The following is a 21,803-nucleotide window of genomic DNA, read 5'->3' as shown; positions in this document are numbered from 1 at the left end:
AGCGTCTCTCTCTCAACAGCAGCGAGCAGGTACCTTCCCTCCGCCCCTGCGCGGCTGCATTACCCACAGGGCTCCGCTCAGTGGTGCGGCGAATTGGTGACTTCCGGCGCGACCATTTTGTTTTTCACCGCTCGCCAAGGGTACCAGCGTCCTGCCGGCGGTGGGGTCGTACTCCGCTTGTCAGCATGTTCCCTGTGGCTAGGGCTGCTCTAAACCTCACGGGTAAGCAAGGAGGAGGCTCTCTGGAGTATGGAAGTGCTGGGGGGGTTTCTCGGCGGTAGGCGGTTTCGTCAGGGGGCCTCCCCCCGATTTCTTGCCCTCCCTGCGCGGACTGTCCCTGACCAGTCCCTGCGCTCGCTTGGTGCCCGCGGGAGGGTCGTGAGGGCAGCTGAGGGGCTGCGGACGGCTCTCTCGTCGTCCTTAGTCTGCCGCTTTTTTTTTTCTTTGCTTTTTTTCTGTCTCGAGTTGCTTTTACTCGAGCTGACCTTGGGTTCCCTTCCTCAGTGCTCTTCCTCCTTGATAGTAACCAAAGGCACATCCAGGTCTTGTAACCTGGGGTGGCAAGGTGTAGTCAGTGACCAGCCCTTAAACTCAGGGGTTAAGTTACCTCTTCAGTGATAGACTCCCCAGGGATTAACCAGGTTCTCTCAACTCTGGTCCTGGTTCATGATGTGCTTAGCCCGAGGTGCATGCACCTAAAATAAACGTGCTTAGAAGTGTTTCTCTTAGTAGATATTCGAGCTTCTTTTTTTCTGTTTAAAAAAATCTTGTGCAGGCTCACAGAGCATGCTAGGGATGTAGTAGCGCAGTGGGTATTACCATTGTGTTTGGGTAAACGTGAACCATTGACCCGGAACTAAAAGATGATATTTTGTGATGTTTATGCACAGATCTCATCAAACGCTTTGTACACAACTACTATACAGTCTCTGTGTTTTGAAGCTGTTGGTTTGATTCTTCACTCTGTCTTCTCCTTAATAAGCGTACCTTTTATAGTGTACTTTTATAATGTACATAATACACTCTGTCATCTGAAGATATCCTCCTGTATTTCTTCCTGTTACTTACCTCATGCGAAGGCCCACAGTTATTTCCACTTCACCTCCCTCCCTTCCCTTCAAAAATCTTGAAGGAATGAGAGGTGTTACCCATAGCTGCTGTCTTCAACCCCTTAATTTGATGGTGAGTTTCATCCTGAAAATGCTTATATTAGGTGCACATACTGACAATATAGATATTTACATATAGAAATCTGAAACTTTTAAGTACAAAACAAAATATTTTGTTAGAGAAACAGTAATACTTAAAAGTGTACTTGAACTTCCACACTGAGGGCCCAAAGAAAACATATTAATGAAAAAGGTAACTTAGAGGATTTTCTTATGGGAATTAGACTTCAGGAATAACTTTCTAGCGAGAAATTGGGAGAACTGAAACAAAATGTAGGGCTTTCTGTACATCCTATGTTTTGGAATCATTCCAGAGCTCTCAGTCCAAAACACTAATTTTTTTTCAGCTTTTCTTAAAAGTCTTTCTTAATGCTTATGTTTGCCTTTCTGTTGGTGGGATATGAGAATTGTGAATGGTTTGACTGTATATTTTAGTTGATTTCTACACTTCTAATCCCCTTTGTAACATTCATTAGCTCGTGGCATTCAGCGCACTGCAGTAAGACAAGCTCATCGCAAATATGAGCCTAACTTCCATGATAAATATGGAAACCTGGTACTCCTTGGTGGAGCCACAGTTTTTACTGCTGTCTGGGGATATGTAAGTCATCCTTTTTTTCACCACTCTGTTGTGAGTATGGCTGTAAACTTGCAAGCTATTAAGTTCAGAAGGGCTTACTTGTTTGAAATAACTTAGGTGGTCAGAATTTAGAAGCTTTTTATGTAAGTGAATAGTAATGCAATAGAGATGAAAGTTTTGTTAGTTCATATTTTGGTTTCGAGTTATTACACAAATTTCTGTGTCAGTCTACTGCTTGATTTTAAAATGTAGTAGAAACACAAGTGTTCTCTATTGGGATTTCTAAGCTATACAGGTAGAGCTTTTAGCAGAAAAATTTATAGATGAAAATAACAATATGGTGATGGGGTTTTACATTCCAGATTCTTTATCTAAAGCTGAATATTTTGAAATAGAAAGCTGCAGTATTTAAATATTGTTTGATATAAATATATTCTACTTGCTTTCTTAGGAGATGAATGAGATGTCATGTTCTAATACAGGAAATCTAAACTGAAAATAATAGAAATAGCCCTCTGTCAGAAGGTTTCTGTTTTCAGAGTTAATAATCTTGATTTTTGTACTCCTACAGGTGTTCACAAAAGCTGGAATTGAGTGGGGTTTGTCACCTGTTGGCCGAATCACTCCAAAAGAATGGAGGGAGTAACAGCCGTTGCTTATAATGAACTGGTCTAAACTCTCACTGAAAAAATGATTGTGTAATGGCATTTGTTTCCTAATTACCACATATACAGTGGCATTCCTGGTCTAATAAACATACCTAGAAACCTGTTTGGCTCTTCCATGTTTCCTCTATGCTCCATGTCTGCTGAAGTACAAGAAACAGTAAAAACTCAAACTAGTTAAACTCATATTTTAGGTAGTTGCAGTTGTTCCTCTAAAGGTCACTAGTGGATAATGAACAGATCCACAACATTGTCCATTTAGCCAGGTGTGTGGCTTAAATGAACCTCCCATGCATTCCCGCTGCAGAGTTCCCATCACTGGGATGTTCCCATCGCCCTGACTTCTGCTGAACGTCTAATGACAACGTTGAGATCCCAATTTTTATGTCTTGAATCGCTCTGCAAATAAGTTACTTCTCTCCGAGGCCTTTGAAAGTTGTGAAGAACTTCATTTTTTGAGTCGGGGATGCTCCAGAGAGGTGGGCCGTATCCCACTGAGGTGGAGGGAAGCGTGACTTTTCTGATGAATTCTCGCACAATCAAAATGCGTTTGGCAGTAGATCCGGGATATATGCAGACTCTGTGAACTTCAGAGTCAGTTTGAAACCCTGGAAAACACACAGCAGAGATGTATGAAATGGCTGCCTTTACTCGCAGAGATTTTAATTACCAGTTTCCGGCCGCCCCGGCCGTGTCACGTGAGGTGACAGGCGGTGCCTGGTCACGTGACGGCGCAATCCGGGCGGGGCAAAGTCGCATGGGGCAAAGTGCCGGGCGCGACTCCGGGCCGGGCAGAGGCAGTCGGTGCCGTCTGCAGCCTCCGGTGAGTGCGGCCCTGGGCGCCGGCGGGGCTGCCCCGCCGCGGCACGGCCTGGTTTGTGCCCTCTTTTCCCCTCTGATCACGGTGAGACGGAGCTGGTACGCGGTTCCTTCGGGGCTGCCGCTGCCCGGCGCCGGCGGAGGCATTGTCACGGCCTCCCGGGCTGGCGGGGCGAGGGGGGGGCGGTTGCCCGGCGCTTTCCGCGGCGGGACGCGGGATCGGGCTGCGGGGCCGGGCTGCGCTACGTGTCCCGTCAGCGCGGGGGGAGGGGAGGTCCCGCCGCGCCCCTGCCTGAGGTGCAGCGCGGGAGCGGGCGGTCCCTCAGCGACCCGCGGCCGGGGGGGGCTCCAAGCCCGAAAATAGCAGCTTCGGCTCGGCCGCGGATCTGTCGCTTCGGAGGACGAGGGAGGGTGGTGAGGCCCCCCCCGGCTACGAGGCAGACCGCGCCGTGTCGCTATCCCGGGGGGGTTGGCGTGGGCTCGGTGGGCTCGGGGGGGGTGAGCGGCGGGTGGGTACGGGGGGGGACTCGGCGTTTCAGAAGCAGCCCGACCTAACGAGGGCTCTGTCACCAAAACACAGCTCTGAATCCAAAACGGTATTTCCTGCTCGGCCGCTTCACTCTCTGCAAACTGCTTTTGCTTTCGTTTTTTTCTCCCAGTGCTAGGCAGACTGGGAGTCACAAAAACACTCCTGTGACTTCTTTGGGATGCAGCCGATGCCAGCAGGTTGAGTAGTATCAAACGGGGAACTGAAAGGAAGCATAACAGCTGTTCTTGTCAGTGGACATCTGCATGTGAGATCTCGTTGCTTCTTGGCGTACAGTAAGTGCGCACTCACTGATGGACTTGAAAAAGTACCTCTTTTACTATTAGAATCTTTGGAGAAAGACCTGTAGTGGATTTGAATGCACAAGTCACTAAGCCTCTTCTCCACGGTCCCTTTTTTCAAATCTGAGCTGCTTAACTTGTACCTCTGAAACATCTTACTTAGCGTTTTGCGTTTTGATGGCAGCACTCTGTGCACAAGTACATTTTTCCAACGTTTCCATTAAAAAACTAGTGTAAATATTCTGGAAAAGGGCAGCTAGTTGTTTATGATGCTTTGGGGTAAAATCTCATGGAAATGAGCAAGACCATATCCAGCTTAACTATTGCCTGTCTGTATCTAGGTTCTGGAAAGGGCACATCATTATTGCTAGTGTAAAGTTCCTTAAAATCTTTTATGCAGTCACCAAAGATTGCATTTCTATACTTAAATACTTGTTGAGTTGTATTCATGGATGTAAATGGACCAAGAAGTAACTTTTCCTGTTTGGTAATGTGGAAGTTAGTTGTGTGTATTACAATGCACTGTATGCACAAACACCATTTGATTAGAAATTAATAATTATAGTGTATTTTGTTGTAGAGAAAGAGACATGAAGCTTTTTTCCTTCCCAGATGGTTAAATGGGAAAGTGAAAGCTAGCATTACATGTCATTTACTGGTTTGTTATTGTTTCACTTGTATAATGCAGTCCACATTGTTCTGCCTTGATTTTTGAGACTAAGCTCAAGAGTGAGGAGCCCAACTTGGCCTTAGTATGCTCACATAACAAGGGTTTATAGATTATATTCTGTCCCTAATATTTTCTGCAATTCTTCTAGGAGAACATTCATGTTCTCCAAAATCTGACTTGAAGAGGTAGTGGAAGGACACAGACAAGTAAAAGGATTTGTGAGAATTTATCTCAAGTATTATAAAACTTGTATTTTCAATGTGTACTTTTTTTTTTCATCTAGCTTGATAGAAATAAAGTCCCTCAGAGCAATTTACATAGTCTGCTGATGAAGCAAGACTTCTTAAAGTCTTGAGCAACATGAATTACAACCTATTTAGAGTATCGTGTCTGTGACATACTTATTATAGATGTGCAGCTTCTCCCTCAGTGATTAAGCCTCGTATATCTAGTCATACTTTCAAATGTGTCTGTTTGCCAATGAACATAATAAAACCTTGTTCTTTTGTATTGGACGATTCTCTAGGACTCTTAAAAGCCCAAGAATGAGATGGATGAGATGATACAGCTTTTTTGTTTCATGCTGTCCTTTGCTCTTTTTCATATGTCTTTGCAGACTATTAGGGACAGGTACCTTTTTTCCATTTAATGTAATTAGAAATTTATATTTCTGCTGCTGTAAATCAAGCGAGCTGCAAAGTAGGATTCAGCCATTTAGAAATCTAATAAAATCCAAAGGCTGTAGTTAAATCTGACAGATTCTGTTTCTGGTGTTTGTGTGATTTTTTTTTTTTTTTTTTTTTTGCCTAGCTTTGACCTCCTAATTTCAGCAGCTATAAATACAAGATAATTGTATATAGAAAACTGAAGTTGTACGCTTAGCCAGAAACATTGTGTGCTTCTCAGGTATGTATCCCTACTGATCCTAGAACAGGCACAAAGCCTGTTTGTGGTGCACAGGTTACACAGCGATGCCTGGGTTAGCTCAGGTACTAGAAGCACTAAAGTGTGTTTTGTGGGGTAAAGTGAGAGTCTGGGTTTTTACTGGTGTTGTAGCTTCCTTTTCGCATTACTCATATTTGCTTTTTTTTTTTGGTAGTGTGAGCTTGTGAATGACTTTGCTTTGATTTCATCAAACCTTATATTGCTTCAGATATTTTACTTACAAAGACTGCTGTTAGCATATCAAGAAAACCTGCTTTGAATCTGAGTTTCTCAGTCACCTTGTGCTGGATCACTCTTTAATTTTCCTTTCCATAGGAAGAAATTGCTGTTGGAAGTAGAAGTTATTTCTGTTTCTTCATTCACTTAATAGAAACACTAGTTGACTTTCTTCAAGAAAACAAAATGTTTGGATTTTAATTTGCACACATGTAACCCAAGCTTTAAGCCTAAAATTGTACCTGAAAAAAACATACAAGGACTTATGCCTATTCCCAAATACTGTTTTGGTTTTAATTATACTTTGTACACCTCCTGTTCTGTCACTGAGCATTGCTCCACCAGATGTAGCCTACTGTGTTCGGTTCTGCACTGTTGCAGAGCCAGATTATTTCTAGGGCTCTGCTGCTTCATTGATGGTGTTAATATACAAACACAGAAGTACTACTGCCTTTGTACTGCAAAACACAGGTGAAAGCAATGAAAGAATAGAAAGTGGGAGTTTCTGAAGGTATTAAGCAGTAAGTAGTATAGTAGAAAGTACAAAAAGCTTTTACAAAGTTTGTTCAAAGCCAAGCTTCATCATAAGATGAAGCTGCTTTAGATGATGTTCTAAACCAACAGTAGTTGAACTGAAGCCTTTTGGTTTCTTGTATTCTGAATACATAGCTCTTAGATTAAATGGGGGAGGGGAGGACTGCCATTTGCTTGCATTGTCAAATCCAAAAATTCTTTACTAATTGATGATGAAGGTGTTTTATAGATGGAGTAATGCATTGGTTAAAAATAAAGCTGTTATTCTTCTCTAAAATAATGTGTGATCTATAACTTAGATAGCATCTCACTTAAAAGAATATGTCCATGATAACTTTGAATTACAAGTTATTTATTAGCAGTCATTTGCCTTGCAGTCAGTGGTAATAATTGAGGTCTTCAGTGTCAGCTTATAAAATATCTGTTGGTCACATAGAAAGCTTCTTAGATACTACCAAAGTTTTAGATTCGTAGATTGTTTCAGCTGCATCCTGCCAGAAGCATAACCGTCCCTTGTACAGTGAGGTTCTCTTTTGAGCTAATGTGTATAAATATAGACATGTGTACATATGCAGCATTATATATACAAACTTTTTTTTAAACAGGGGGAGAAAACAAACAGATATATAGTGATGGATGATGGCAAGAGTGAGGAAATGGCGTGTTACAAGTTCAAGCACTCACTGTAGTATACACAGATTGCTATATACCCTCATGCAGATCTTTTGACTTCTACATCCATTTTCATGTGAACTTGGTCAAATATTAACACATATAAGGAGAAGTAGGATTAAACTGTCAATATTTGCACATCTCTTGTGTGCATCTAGTCATAATTTATTGGTGTAACAATTATTTTTCAGGCTGCGTAGTCATTAATTTTTCTTAATTTAATGTTGTCAGAAGGAGGAAAGTATGACAAAAATACTTCTTTTAAGTTTCACCCAAAGTATTTCTACCAGGAAGCACTCGTAAGTGAGACAGAGCATTAGAAATTAAATAGAATATAACAAGGTAGAGTACTGTCTCAGATGTAAGCATGTATTAGCTTTTAAATTTAACTCCTTGTCCTGGCCATTTTGTAGGGGGAGGAAAAAGGATGTGTGTATACTTACAGACACTAAGTATTAACCCTATGCTTACTTCTAAGAACAAGATCTCTTTAAAGCATCAGGAGCACTGGAAATCCAGACAGTTTGGTCTTCAGAAATCTCAGTAAGGCTGTATAGAAAACTGAGACTGAGAATGTGCTGTTTCTCGATTCAGTGTTAGTAATATAATGTAACTGATGTGAAGAGAGAGTATTGCTTACCAAGGGCTCATTTTCTACCTTTAGATTTGGACACATCTCATTTTTTAGAGAACAGCCTCTTTTTAAAAACGGTATGAAAACTGTTAGCAGCTTGCAGCAAAGCAAATCAAAATCCTTGTCATCTTCCCCACCAACAGAGACCTGTTAATGATGCATATAATCACATAGATCCAGTAGTGTTTCTTAATTAAAAGTTGGAGAACAAAAACAAGAGACAGTTTGATCCGATGGATAAATTCTATGATGGAACTTCTGGATTCAGTCCTATTACTCTGTGGCCTTGAGGGGTAAAAAAAAAAAAAAAAAAAAATTCATTTTCTCTTATGCCTTTATGCTTTTTGCATGTTTGAATTAGAGTCTCTTCCAGGAAAGGATTTTCTGTACTGTGTTTATACAATGCCAAACGCCATGGGGCCCCAATCAGTTGGTCCTAGGAAAGCAGTCTTTAAAAAAAACTCACCAACCCAACAAAATTACCTTACTGGGGCAGTGGAATGATTGAAGCTTAATTGCTTTTGACTTATTATTTACCTCCAAACACAAATAGCAGATGATGTGTTTTATTTTAAAGGAAGGATTGTGTCTGTATGAAGCATACACTTGAAACATAAACAGGACCTTCTATTGACATAATAGGATTCTAACATGCTTTGTAAGTGGTCCTGAGTTACTGCAATCAGAGTATTTTCTTCCACTTCTGTAAATATCATCCACCCTATTTGAAGTCACTTTACGAACTTTGTTTAGTTAATTAGGCCGCTGAGACAGAATGGCTCTTATAATTCCTGGTTCTCTTTCCACAAGCTACCTTTTAAGTAGGAAAACATGAGGCTGAGTAAAAAATGGTGGAAGTGATTATATGTGAAATGAACAGCAGAACGGCAAGGAAACAGACTGAGAAAATACTTTGTCCATTACAAACTATAATTATAGTAGATGTTAAAAATATGTTATTTTTACATATATAAGCAGTTAATTTTTTTTAATGCATTGGTGGGCATTTGTTAGCAGTGCTGATGGCTACTGTAATCACTTTAATAGTACTAGTTCACTGGTTCACTACATACGTGGCTGCTGTTAGTTTGACATATGACTTACAAAAGAGACTTTAACACTGTATCCTAGTTTGAATATTATTTTACTGTAGCTTGAGTCTCGTAAACCAAAGAAGGGGCAAGATAGCCAGGAGCTCAGCAGACTTTTAGAGACTCTCATCCAAGGCAACATCTTGCAAAGCTTTGATTATTTTAGGTAGCAGCTCACAGCCAAAGTATTTCCTTACTTTGTTTTTTGTTTTTTGGTTTTTTTTAAATACAGTAATAGTGGAGTTGTCAGGGCAGGGCAACTGGAAAAGTTAATCATGTATCTGAAATGCTTTTAAATTCACTTCTCTGCAAACCTTATTGACTCTGTCTGTGATAAGACTACTGTGTCTCATTTTAGTTAGTTGTGTGTGTCTGGTTGTGTTCACAAAACAGACTGTGGGTCAAGTATTCTTTGAAACTTTATTTGTACTTCAGCCTTGTGGGAATATTCATTGCTCCCTGATTGTGGAGTTACAATTATGTCTTTGCTTGCTCTATATGGACTGAGCATTCCTTATGGAAGAACTGAAGTAATCAATAAGGATCATATTTCAATATGATGACATGAAAGCATGTATTTTCTTGGGTAGCTTTTTAGTGTTTTTAAAAATATCTTGTACCTCTGAGTGTGCAGATGAGCCTGAGAAAAGACCTGCCATATGAAGTTTGCTTAAAATATACTCTTCTGCTGATGCATAATTCTCTTGTGTGTCAGGTGACAGTTCTGTATTTCTGTAATGCGTGAATATTTACATACAAATATTTGTGTGTGTGTGTTTCTAATAACTTGGATCTTGTAAGAATAGGTGAGAAGTGAGTTCTGTAATAACTCTTCAGGTAGAGTTGTCTTATTTCTGTTCTCAGCAGGGATGAGTTATTGTTACTGTTTTCTACTGACTGTAGCATAGTATGATGCCTTCTTTAGTAATAGTAACTTACTGTCACAGTTCTATCTTCTGAAGCAGCAGCACCCAGTTAGTACAGCCAGTGCAAGTGTTAACGCTATTTGCTCGGCCAGCCTTAGCAATAATCAAAGCTCTCGTTGCCTGAGGCCCCACTTTGTGGGAGCTCTTTCCTCTGTCTCCTGGCACTGAGACCGCATCGTGCTGCCGTGTGTCCTGCGTGCGCCCACGCCTGCATCCAGACACAGGACGAGAGCAGGATGCAGCTTTTGATTCTGATCCCGCAGCCGCTGACGGTCTCGAGCTGTGCTTGCAGCTCTTATGCTTCCAAACTTCATCCATGATTGGAATGGAAGGATGAAGCATTAGCGCTTTACGATACATTCAGAGTAAATACTCGATGCCTTTTGGGTCAGATGTTGCAGATTGTTCAAGGTTCTGATCAGGTTTAAAGATCCATGGGAGTGCTGCTCAGGCTCTCCACACGTGTCAGTGAAAAAGGTTCCTACATTGTTACATACAGGTGTTAAAAGTCCTTACAGCTATGAGGTTTCCTTTACGACATGCTTATCATTAATGAGCACTGATTCTTGGTTTGTCTAGTCATTTATTGCGTAGCTCGAGCAAAACTCAGTGCCTATCAGAATAGGAAGGTTCATGCCACAGTTTAGATGAATTAGCTGGTCATTTGAGGATTTTAGGAGATGCATTGGGAAAATAAATCTTTAAGATCAACTTCTCAGACTATCTTTCATGTTGTTTACGTAGTCATACTTTTTTGTTTGTTTTTCTTTTTTTGACCTAGAAATTATAAATTCTCCCACAGGTTAGTGGCTGACAGAAATTTGCAGTGTGTTCCTGGCTCTTCACACAAAACAGAGTTAAAGGAAAAATATGTATTTTATCTGTTGGAAACTTCACTAATTCAGGGGTTTCTATGATAAAACATCCTTGTATTCTTACACAATTTGTAGCATGTCTCAAAGCAAAACCAGAAACCTTCAGACCTTCTATATCAGGGAACAGTTCTGAAATGTCATCAAGGAGCAAGAAAGCTAATTTTATTAAACATTGTTAATATAATTTAGTTTTCTAAGATAAGTCCCCAGGGTAAAAAAACGAGTTAAGCACATGCTTAATTTTAGCTGTTCAGTTAATCATCAAAATTTGCTGTTACTTCCACTGCAGCCAAACAGTAAGTAGTTGACTGTCATCATTTTCCTGGTTACTAACCTCTCTGTCAGTGGAAAAAATAATGCAAATTTTCAAAAGGTTTAAAAAAAAAATTGGTAAATCACTTCTTTTGCCTTCTTTTCCACTCTGTTACTTAACAGTTCATGCATTGGATAAAAAGTCCTTTGCATTAGCCATTATTTCTACAAATTAATTTCATTTAGGTTCAGTCATTTTTTCCTGGGCTTGTTTTAATGAGCAAAAATAATGATAATCTTCAGAGGAGTAAAAATCAGACTTCTGTGAATGAGATGTGGAAAAAACTTGATTTGCTTCCTAGGTCTGATTTCAGTATCACTTGGTTTTGCTAGCATAGGATAATGTATGAGATATAAATGTGGAAAAAGAATGATCATCACTGGTGCCACTGTAGCTTACATCCTGCCCTCTATGGTTCTAGCATTCCAAGAGCTGGTGTCTCTCACTTGCTTCTCTCTGTAGTTTCATCTAACACACTGGTGAATCACAGCTTGCTGCATGTGATTAAATTATCTCTATTTTAACACAAATCAAATAATACATGTCTGAACACTTTGCCTTTTTGAAAATTCGTAGGAATAAATACCTAAAAGTTCTTCTTGTTCAGCTTTGCTCAGGTTTTGACATCTACTAGAGTTACATGTGGCCAAGTACATCATCTGTTAAATCCCTGTTTTGATTTCAATCTTAGTGAAATGATTTAAGAACAAATATCTTAAATGTTTTTGGCCAACAGCAATGAGAAGACTTGAGTAGAACTTCACAATGGAGGCAAAATCCATAGTCATCAGCGTGGAGGGGATGACCTGCAATTCCTGTGTCCAAACCATTGAACAGCATGTTGGGAAGATGAATGGTATCCATAACATTAACGTAAGTAATGCTATTGCTGTTTCTTACAAAGCTTTGTTCTTATATGAGAAACCATGATGAAGTGTGCACCAAGGGAAGAAAATATGTGGAAAGAGTATATTCAGTATGTTTCATGGTAAGCTGATTGCTGGAAGCGCATTAGTGTATTTCTGGTATAAGAGAAAAACAAGTGCTTACTTTACTGCAATGGGAGCTAAGTCATTATCTGTTACTCCTAAGTAATTTTCTGCTTTACAGTTAATTCGGTGAAGTAATGAAAAAAATGTCAAAAACAGGCAAGAACAGAAAATTTTTAAATAAGATAAAGCAAAAGCCCTAGAACTTGCACTGGTGAAAAAACCAAGCTGTCCTTGTCCCTTATACTGAATAAGCCTGAAGGCATTTCTTTCAAACTGATAGTACACAGAGGCCACTTGCACAGGTTCAAAAGCATTTGTGACCTTGAGGTGTCCAGTTAATCATGTGGTAGTTGACCCACCATGAAAAACAAAGCAGTTTTGTTGTCATTTGTGAAATCCAGGTGACAAAGGATAGTCTTGCTAGCTCTTTCAGGCATTAGAAGTTGCCTTTCCTACATACTGTCCATGAGGAAATGAGAGAAAGAACAGCAGAACTGTAGTTTTGAACTGTTAACAGAGCTACTTCATTTGCCCTTAATCCAGACTTCCTTGATATGACTTTTTTTTTTTTTTTTCCTTAGCTCAGAGGAGATAACAATATTTTGTTAGTATTTTTCTATCATGGGCAAAATATTGGAGTGTAGAGTATTCCAGGGTCAGCTGATTATTCTTACACAAGACACCAATTTACAGCCGTTTTAATAATGGAAACAATGTAAAAGCTGGGAGATTCCTATTAGTTTTATAACCTAATTTGTGCTAGAAAGAACAGTCCTAACAATAGCAGCAACAGAAAATTGCAAAGTTTAATTACTTAGTATCTAGGTTCTGAAATCATGCTGTAACATTCTATAGTGGTTGGTTTTAAAGAAAAGAATATCTTCCTGGCTTCATCAAAAGATAGATTCTATTTTAGTGGATATGTCTTAGATGAACACTTTCCTTCCCAGAGTAGGGTACGCTGTCGTAATTTGGGGGGCGTGTGATCGTTACCTCTAGCTGATATTGAAGGGCCTGTTGTGGGCACCATTCTGTACAAAGTCAAATGATGCACTGGTTAGTACAGTTTCCTTTTGCCTGAAGTAGGCGTTCATGTACACACACGGAAATTTTGGTGAACAGCAGCAATATTTACAAGACTCATGATTTTTCATCTTCCTTCAACTTTAATGGATCTTTAATGTGATATGAGGCTATGCTCTGACACCAGAACCTTAGACCACTGAACAGACCATTTTAGAAATAGGGATACTGCTCTTAACATCTGTGGCACGGTATGGTCAGATAAATTACTAGGTATCTGCAAGCATGAAGTCAAATGAAAGCTAAAAGCAGCCTGTGAAATAATACCCCCAAATAATCTGACTTCAGAATCTTCCCTTTCTCCCTTATTCTAGCAAAAGATTTAATCTCATCAACCTTGCATTTTATTGTTTCTGCTAATTTCTGAGAATATATAGATGATTTGATATAGGAGAAGGAGGAGAGAGTCATACTTCAACTTATTTGATAGTAATTATCCTCATTACAGCATCAGAACCTCAATTTAGCCAGATCATATGTTTCGGAAAAATCCCTGAGAATAGTAAAACAGGATTTTGTTTAGGGAATATGAATTAGATCAGCAATGAAGATTAATTTTAGATGGCTAATACAGACAAACAGTGCTGCATTTAGGTTATTTTGCCTCCAACTACAATGAAACCAATAAATGTCCACATTGCTAATGCTGCTAAAGCCTGTAATTGGGACAACAATGAAGAAAGGTGGTTCTTAAAATGATTTAACTGGTCGAATTTAATCATGACTGTGGTCTTTAGGTTGTACGTTTGCCCAGAGGAAAGATAGAATTGAATGATAATGTGTTGGGCCTCTGGCAGGCATCGGCTTTCCCTTTTGGAAACTGCAGTAATTGTGTTTGATACATCATCAGTTGGGAGAAAATTAAATTGAGGATATTTGTACCATCTGATGTGAAAGGTTAGTACCAAATCAGGACGTTTCTGGATCACCAAAATGTACAGAGAGGAAAAAACAGCTTTAATGTTTGTCATATATCAAATTTCAAAACTGAATTTTGTTCTGTGAAGTCTGATGCACTTCACTGCTCACAGCAAGTTAACAGCCTGTGTGTAAGATGCCTAGAAATATTGGACTCCTTTCACTGCTACTTAAATCTGTGAAGTTTTTTTTCAAAGAGTGTTTTCTTCCATCCTTGTAGCCTAAGGGTAATTACTACTAACTGCAGAATTGTACATGTGATTAGAATTTTTTCTCTTTTGCTTTTGGGACTTTAATTGGGTTAGTCATCATAATTCAAGGGAGTTTGGCTCTGCAAATTTTATTAAACGCATTGATGCTGTCTGATGTCTTAAGTAAAAGTGGCCAGACAGACTTTTGAAAGATTCTGAAAGAGGGAGGGAGGTGGAATTTGTTCTTTCTAGCCAAGATGTTGCACAGATGAGCAGAAGTTACTTTATGGTGGCTATTGGTATGGCTTTACTCTTCAAGGTGAGTTGTGATGGATAAAGTTGTACTGGACAAGTATTACTAATATATGCAAGTAAAAGCTGTTTCTAGTCTCATGCAGGGTATTAGTTCTCATCTCTTAGTATTGCAGCTAAATTGTTTTTTTTTTTTTCCCTTGCAAGGTGTCTCTAGAGGATAAGAATGCAGCCATCATTTATGACTCAAAACTGCAGACTCCAGCAACACTGCAAGAAGCAATATATGACATGGGATTTGATGCTACATTGCCTGATTCAAACCCACAACCTGTTTTACCTGACACTATTTTTCTTACAATTCCTGCTCAGTCAACTCTAACATCTAAACAGATTTGTAGTACACTACTAAAGAACAAAGGTATCATGGATGTTAAAATGTCCTCTGATCAAAAAACTGCAGTGGTGACCTTCATTTCTTCCATTATAAATGGCAAGCAGATTATCCAAATGGTCCCAGGACTAGATTTAAATATCTCTGCACCAGAGGTAACGCCTGGAACTTGTGAAGATTCCAGCTGGTCTCAAGCAAGTAGCATTGTGCTGCGCCTGAAAGTAGAGGGGATGACCTGTCATTCCTGCACCAGCACCATCGAGGGGAAGATTGGCAAATTGCAAGGAATTCAGCGTATTAAAGGTAAAACTTAGTGTATTTTTACGTAAATTGAAGTTAACCATGCTGTTCTCTGATGGCATTGTGGAGATATCTTGGGTTTAGATTAGATAGCTTAGTGTGACAGCTACTCTTTGTGGTCCCAGGTATTTAGTTACATGTTTAATTTGGATTAGAAGTGAAGAAAGGGGCCCAAATTGTGGTGAGGCTGCTGCTGTTACATTTGTGGCAGTACTCAGTGGCTGCTTTGTATTTTGGTAGGCAGCCTGGAATAGTCGTGTTCCATAATTTTATTACCAGTTACAGAAATCTCTAATACCAGATGCCTTATTTTTGTCTTGTAATTAAATCAGTTTTTATTTTCTGTTCAATTAAAAATTAATACTGGCATATATATGATTGTATCTAAAAAGCAAGACAAAATTACCTGTATTGCCACAGACCCCTGATAAAAGGATAAATTTAGTAAGAAATAGTAATGTCATTTGTGAAAGTCCTGGGGAAAGAGCAAAATATTGAGGAGTTGAAAACAAAAAATGGTTGAAGAATTAAATTGTTTGATACTTACCAAACCAATTAAATCTCCTTTCCATTGTAGTTACATTTCTGAGCATTGAAAGTATTCTTGGAAATCTTTGACAAGATCTGTTGCTCTTAGGCCAACATGCTTATTATGCTTAGGGAAGTAATGTACACTTACTTTTATTGATTAATTTTCAGTATCCCTGGACAATCAGGAAGCTGTTGTTGTCTACCACCCTCATCTAATTACAGCAGAAGAAATAAAAGATCAAATTGAAGTTGCGGGTTTCACAGCATCTTTCAAAAAGCAGCCTAGACCCCTCAAGCTCAGCGCTGTGGACCTGGAAAGGTTGAAGAATACTCAGACCAAAGGCTCTGAGACAGCACTGAAGGAAAACTCGAATGTGAATGATACAAAGACAATTGTCTTCAGAATTGATGGCATGCACTGCCGTTCATGTGTCCTCAATATTCAGAGTACCGTATCAGCACTCCCATCCGTAACAAGTATAGTTGTTTCATTAGAAAAGAAAACTGCTATTATAAACTATAACCCAAACTTAATTAGCATAGATGTCCTGAGAAAAGCCATAGAGGCAGTGTCTCCAGAGACGTTTAAAGTCAGCCTTCCTGATGAATATGAAAATGTAGCACTTTTCCCCATGCTGGCATCTCCACTGAAGTCTGCTCATCCAGCTTTGAAGGATGCTAGCCAGCCACTTACTCAATTTGTTGTGATAAATATTGAGGGAATGACTTGCAACTCTTGCGTGCAGTCCATTGAAGGAGTCATATCCCAAAAGGCAGGTGTAAAATCTATTCGTGTGTCTCTTTCAAATCGTAATGGGACTATAGAGTACGACCCTCTGCAAACATGCCCAGAAGACTTGCGATCCTCAATAGAGGATATAGGATTTGATGCATCTTTATCAGGTAATGACATATTAAACTTTTAATTTTAAAGGGACTGTGCAGTTCTGTCTAGGATTTGGTACCACCCAAGATGAAATTTAGCAGTTGACCTATACTTTGTGCTTGCCAAGAGAAGCTTTATATCTTCACTGTCAATTAGATAATTAATGTGCACTTTCTTTAATACATCAGATTAATTAAAAATTATTGAGATACCTGGAAACATAAATATGTCAGATAAATACTGATGTTTGAATGATGTTCCAGTTTGCTACTGTATAATATTCATGACATGGAATTTGAGCTTCACTAGCTGTGAAGAATGTTATGGATTGCTGAGCTGAAGTTTCTTTAATAGCTAATTATCAAAGACTTGCCTCCTGTGGAGTAACTAGCAAAGGAATGTTTAACCAGGCTCAGGAGCGACAAGAATCTGAAAAGTGTGGACATCACTGAGGAAATTAAAATGATGTTGTTGAGATAACTCTGGTAGGCAGCTCAGCACCACCCAGCCACTCACTCCCCCGTGGTGGGATGGGGAAAAGAAGGGTAAAAGAGTGAAAACTTGTGGCTTGAGATAAAGATAGTTTAATAGGTAAAGCAGAAGTTGCACGTGCAAGCAAAGCAAGGAATTAATTCATTACTTCCCATCAGCAGGCAGATGTTTAGCCATCTGCAGGAAAGCAGGGTTTCACCATGCGTAACAGTTACTTGGGAAGACAAACACCATCACTCCCTACATCCCCCTTTCCTCCTCCTTCCCCCAGCTTCTGTTGAGCTTCATGACGCCATATGGTCTGGGATGTCCCTGGGGTCAGCTGTCCCAGCTGTGCCCCCTCCCAACTCCTTGTGCACCCCCAGCCTCCTCGCTTGGTGGGGTGAGGAGCAGAAAAGCTGACTCTGTGTAAGCGCTGCTCAGCAGTAACTACAACACCGGTGTGTTCCCAACACTGTTTGGTTATAGATCCAAAAGACAGAACCATATGAGCTACTATAAAGAAAACCCTGTCATAGCCAAAACCAGCACAGATGCTTACTTTGATGACTGGTACACTAACAGTAATTGCACAGTGGGAGCAGATGGCTAGACAGTAGAATGCAGAAGACTTATGGTGAGAATACAGGTAAATATTAATAGGAAGAGAGATTTCCTGAGGGGGCAGGGAAGCTCTATTTCTTGATTCAGTAATCAAGAAATACAGTATGTGAGCTATTTTATGGCAATAACTGAAGAAATGGTCAGGTGCTCCCATTTAATTCCTTTCATACTGCTTCTGCATAAACAGCAGCTCGTGAATTGCTGTAAGAAGCAGTTGTCTGTAGTTTGAGAGCAACTAAGGTTGCAATGCTGAGGTTTAGCTTACAACCTACAGAAGAGGACAAAGAATGTGCAATAGAACAGACAAATACAATGAGGAAAAGCAAACAGAAAAACAGTAACAAAACAGTAAGTTAATTAGTGGCCTAACCCTTTGTCTTTTCTTTTGCTTACTCTTAATTGACAGACAGATGGATGAATCTGATAGACAAGGCATGTACAATTGCCATTTTTTTGTCTAAATTTACCACAACATGTATTCATGGCAGGTGTAGTACCAGCTCGTACTTCATTGCAATGGCTCTTCATAGTGTCATGAATTGCAATCTCCTTTTCAGCAAAGGCAGAACTACCTGTGGCAATAGCTCAGCCCTCACCCGAAGTGCAGCTGGAATCTCACAAAACTGAACCTCCCTCCAAAGTGTCACCAACCCACCTTGCTAGACAAGAGACAAAGACTGTATCAAAGTGCTATGTCCAAGTCACAGGAATGACATGTGCTTCATGTGTAGCCAACATTGAGAGAAATTTGAGAAGAGAAGATGGTAAGATACATGTCAGTGTAATCGTTAAATTTCTAAGCGTTTCTTTTAGAAAATCCATCTAGCTTTTTTACAGCATTTTTAATGGGTGGGTTGTCAAGAGAAGTACCACTGCTGGTGTGTTTTGTGGGTGAGAACATCGTCCACTCACTGTTGGTTCATAGGATGAAAGCAGTGTTGTTCTTGCTGCTTTGTGGGCGTGCTGGCTAGGGACTGCCTTCACAAAAGCAGGAGTTGGAGCACTCCAAAGAGAATGTAGTGATCAAATACAGATCCTTTTAAAACTAAAACAAATCTTTTCTACTGGAGGGACATGCCCAGATCTGCAACTTAAAGGCAGAAGCATGTGTGCCTGTATTAGGAAGGGAGTTATTAGTGAGGGACAGTATTAATATGGATTACAGAGACATAAGTTAATTTTAGCTCTGTGAGTCAGGCAACTATGTCTGTCTTCTGTCACTGTGATGATTATATTTGCAGGAACAAATAGTTGCATGACTGTGCTGTAATGAAGAGCCATTAATGTAGACTGTGTTTAATTATTGTAATGAAGACGGATGTGTTCCAAGTTAACCTAGAAAATGGATGAACTTAAATCCTTTTCACTTAGTGTACAGTAGGATTGCACACTGTTAGATCTACCTTTTCTCATACGTGTTCTCTCTTGAAGAAAAAGCTTTTAGAAATGGTAAATGTGAATGGGGAAATATGCAGAACTGTATTTTAGAAGAACTTCTTTTAAGTAAAAATAGATCACCTTTTAATGTATCATAGATTGAATGTTTGTAATTAGACTGTTAAAAACGTGCAACTCGTGAAGTAATACTTTCATCTGTCACACCTACACTTAGGTGTGTTTGTTGCATTGTTGATGTATCTTCCAAAAATGGTGATGTTTTTCTTTATGTATACCTACAATATGGTATCTTTCTCAATTTCAATTGATTAAATTGAAATTGATGCCTATTGTGCCATGTTACTGTAATCATGTTACTGTAAATGCAGTGTTTTTCTTAAACATGATCTGCCATTCACACTTTTTTTTTTCTAGGAATACATTCAATACTTGTTGCCCTAATGGCAGGAAAGGCAGAAGTGAGGTATAATCCTGCTGTAATACACCCTTCAGCTATTGCAGAGCTCATACGGGAGCTGGGATTTGGAGCTACCGTGATGGAAAACTGTGGTGAAGGAGATGGAATTCTGGAACTTGTTGTAAGCTAGTAATTGAAAACCAAACACCCCCATCTTTATTACTTTTATCTATTGGATATGCTTGTGTAAGCATCCACTTCCTAAAGCGTTAATCATATAATAGAGCTTAATTTACAAAAAATTAAGTATAAGGGTACATCAGGTATGTATCACAAACTATGTTTTGTCCTGAAAACTGTGCTGGCTCACTACTACCTACTACTGCACTGAAGTTGGAGAAATATTCCTGTAGTTTTTTGATTACTCTGCCTATTGCAGGAATTTCCTTTTTTTTTTTTTTTTTTTTGTATTTTTAAATATGTAGCTGAGTCTAGCTCAGTGTACCCCAGCTCTGAGCTTGAAGAGCCAGCAGAGCTTCATAACCTTGTCTCTATGGTCTGCTTCCTCTATTGTGCTCTCATCCTTAACTAGAGAGCTCCATCTCATCACTTCAAACCCCAGAAATATGCAGTAAGTAATTCAGGATAATCATAAGCACTTTTTCTTTTCCTACTTTTCAAGATGCATTCACCAAATAACCTGTGGTTTTGATAACAGGAAGGAACTTCTGTTTTACAGGTGAGAGGAATGACATGTGCTTCTTGTGTACACAAAATAGAATCCACCCTCATGAAGACTAATGGTGTTTTATACTGCTCAGTAGCTCTTGCAACCAACAAAGCACACATTAAATATGATCCTGAGATTATAGGTCCTCGAGATGTTATACAAGTGATAAAGGTAAGTTTCATGAAGGCACCATGTCTCTTAAAATACCCAGTGTCCTTTGAAGAGTTACATACCCTAGAAACAGAAGGGAAGATTATTAAAGGAAAAGGGCCTGTCTCTCTTCTTCCATCTGCTGCCTTCTTAGTGCAGGTTTCTGCAGAGAATACCTGTGTTCTGGCTCAAAAGCAATTCTCTATTATGACTTTGCCTAAGTTTTTAAACAGAAATACTAGGAAAGCCAGGTTATGGTAGAGTTGATACCAGCTGTAGGTTTGCAGAAAAATAAAGCACATCCCTGAGTACTGTGGCAGGAGAGAGGTGAAATAAGTTGCTTGGTTTTCTCCCTCAATTTCTCTACTTCTGTGCTTCAGGAATTACCAGTTTGGAAGGCCACATTTCAGAATAGTGTTTTAATGTTCTAGAAAGGTTGATTTCTACATCAGATTGCTTTTCCCTGTTTGCAGGGTAACTAAAAAATAGTAACAATCATATCAGAAATGTTAATAAAGTAAATCAAATGTAAGGCTGGCACTATCAATAATCTGACAATAACTTTATATGAGCACAAAGTGTCTTTAAAAACTGACTTATCTTTTTTTATTATTATGCTTTTTTCCTTAGGATTTAGGTTTCACTACTTCATTAGTCAAAAAAGACAGATCTGCTAGTCATCTCGATCACAAACAGGAAATAAGGCAGTAAGTATTCCTGAACATACTTAGATTCTAGAAACATCTTTGATTCTTCTTTTTTAATCAACAGTAAGGTTACGATTTTTTTTGTGAGTGTGCAGACTTGCTAGCTAAAATGTTATCAAGCATGTGACTGCAAAACAAATTTCTTTTCTTTTTTTTCCCTTTTTTAAAATCTGAGGTGGAAAAGGTCTTTTGTTGTGAGTCTCGTTTTCTGTATTCCTGTCATGGGGCTGATGATTTACATGATGGTTATGGACAGTCAACTTTCAGATGCTCACACACATCACAACATGAGCAGTGAGGAAATGGAGGCCCTTCACTCCTCTATGGTCCTGGAATACCAGCTCCTACCAGGATTGTCTGTTATGAATTTTCTGTCATTTTTACTGTGTGTCCCTGTACAGGTAAGCGGGAATATGACAACTCCTAATTCGTTGGGCTTAAACACTCAAAATGGAAGGTGGTGAAGAAATTAAATTTGGAAAGTGACTGTAATTATGCCCATTCAAAATGCTTTTGAGGAGGTTGCTATGTGCTTCTGCTGTTGCCAGAATAAGTGGTGCTAGGGACGGTTGCAGGCAGGCCAGTCAGTGCAGAGGTGCTCTGCAGGTGGGCAGCCTCTGAGGCACCAGCCTGACCGCACCAGTGGGTGCGGGGAGGAGCTGGTGGAACTGCATGAGGTGAGAAGACCTGAGAGTACTGTGGTAGAGATCATAGCCCTTGGCTAGAGATGGGATTTTGTTCAGAAGGAGGTGGAGAAGGCAAATAACAGAATAAAATGAGTGTCTCCCTCTCTTATGGAAATACCGGTGCTGTGTGTTACAACTGTGTGTATAAAATGCAAC

At 39.6% G+C, this 21,803-nt stretch overlaps 2 protein-coding genes across 9 annotated transcripts in view; both read left to right on the top strand.

Moving 5' to 3' along the window:
* The first annotated feature begins 67 nt into the window (after window positions 1-67).
* On the top strand, window positions 68-2,520 carry COX7B (cytochrome c oxidase subunit 7B). The gene is made up of 3 exons (XM_074835336.1): window positions 68-222; window positions 1,646-1,770; window positions 2,321-2,520. Exons 1-3 carry the CDS (start codon window positions 186-188, stop codon window positions 2,393-2,395), a joined length of 237 nt encoding a protein of 78 aa, XP_074691437.1. The 5' UTR covers window positions 68-185; the 3' UTR covers window positions 2,396-2,520.
* A 637-nt stretch (window positions 2,521-3,157) lies between these two features.
* ATP7A (ATPase copper transporting alpha) overlaps window positions 3,158-21,803 on the top strand; it is a 32,194-nt gene continuing 13,548 nt past the window's right edge. Inside the window, exons 1-11 of one of the 8 annotated variants that reach the window (XM_074835325.1) lie at window positions 3,160-3,237; window positions 3,893-4,055; window positions 5,542-5,637; window positions 11,674-11,810; window positions 14,581-15,070; window positions 15,767-16,501; window positions 18,137-18,343; window positions 19,392-19,555; window positions 20,114-20,275; window positions 20,885-20,961; window positions 21,137-21,362. In XM_074835325.1, coding sequence (XP_074691426.1) covers window positions 11,703-11,810; window positions 14,581-15,070; window positions 15,767-16,501; window positions 18,137-18,343; window positions 19,392-19,555; window positions 20,114-20,275; window positions 20,885-20,961; window positions 21,137-21,362 — 2,169 coding nt within the window. In that variant the 5' untranslated portion in view covers window positions 3,160-3,237; window positions 3,893-4,055; window positions 5,542-5,637; window positions 11,674-11,702. Of the gene's footprint in view, window positions 3,333-3,892; window positions 4,056-5,541; window positions 5,638-11,673; window positions 11,811-14,580; window positions 15,071-15,766; window positions 16,502-18,136; window positions 18,344-19,391; window positions 19,556-20,113; window positions 20,276-20,884; window positions 20,962-21,136; window positions 21,363-21,803 lie in introns of all 8 variants that reach the window. The other 7 variants (XM_074835324.1, XM_074835333.1, XM_074835331.1 and 4 more) reach the window with 7 other exon arrangements.

This window comes from Strix aluco, chromosome 10 (assembly GCF_031877795.1).
Source record: "Strix aluco isolate bStrAlu1 chromosome 10, bStrAlu1.hap1, whole genome shotgun sequence".
NCBI classification, from domain to species: Eukaryota; Metazoa; Chordata; class Aves; order Strigiformes; family Strigidae; genus Strix; species Strix aluco.
Note: the sequence above shows the minus strand (reverse complement) of the source record. Positions and strands in the feature narration are given on the sequence as shown.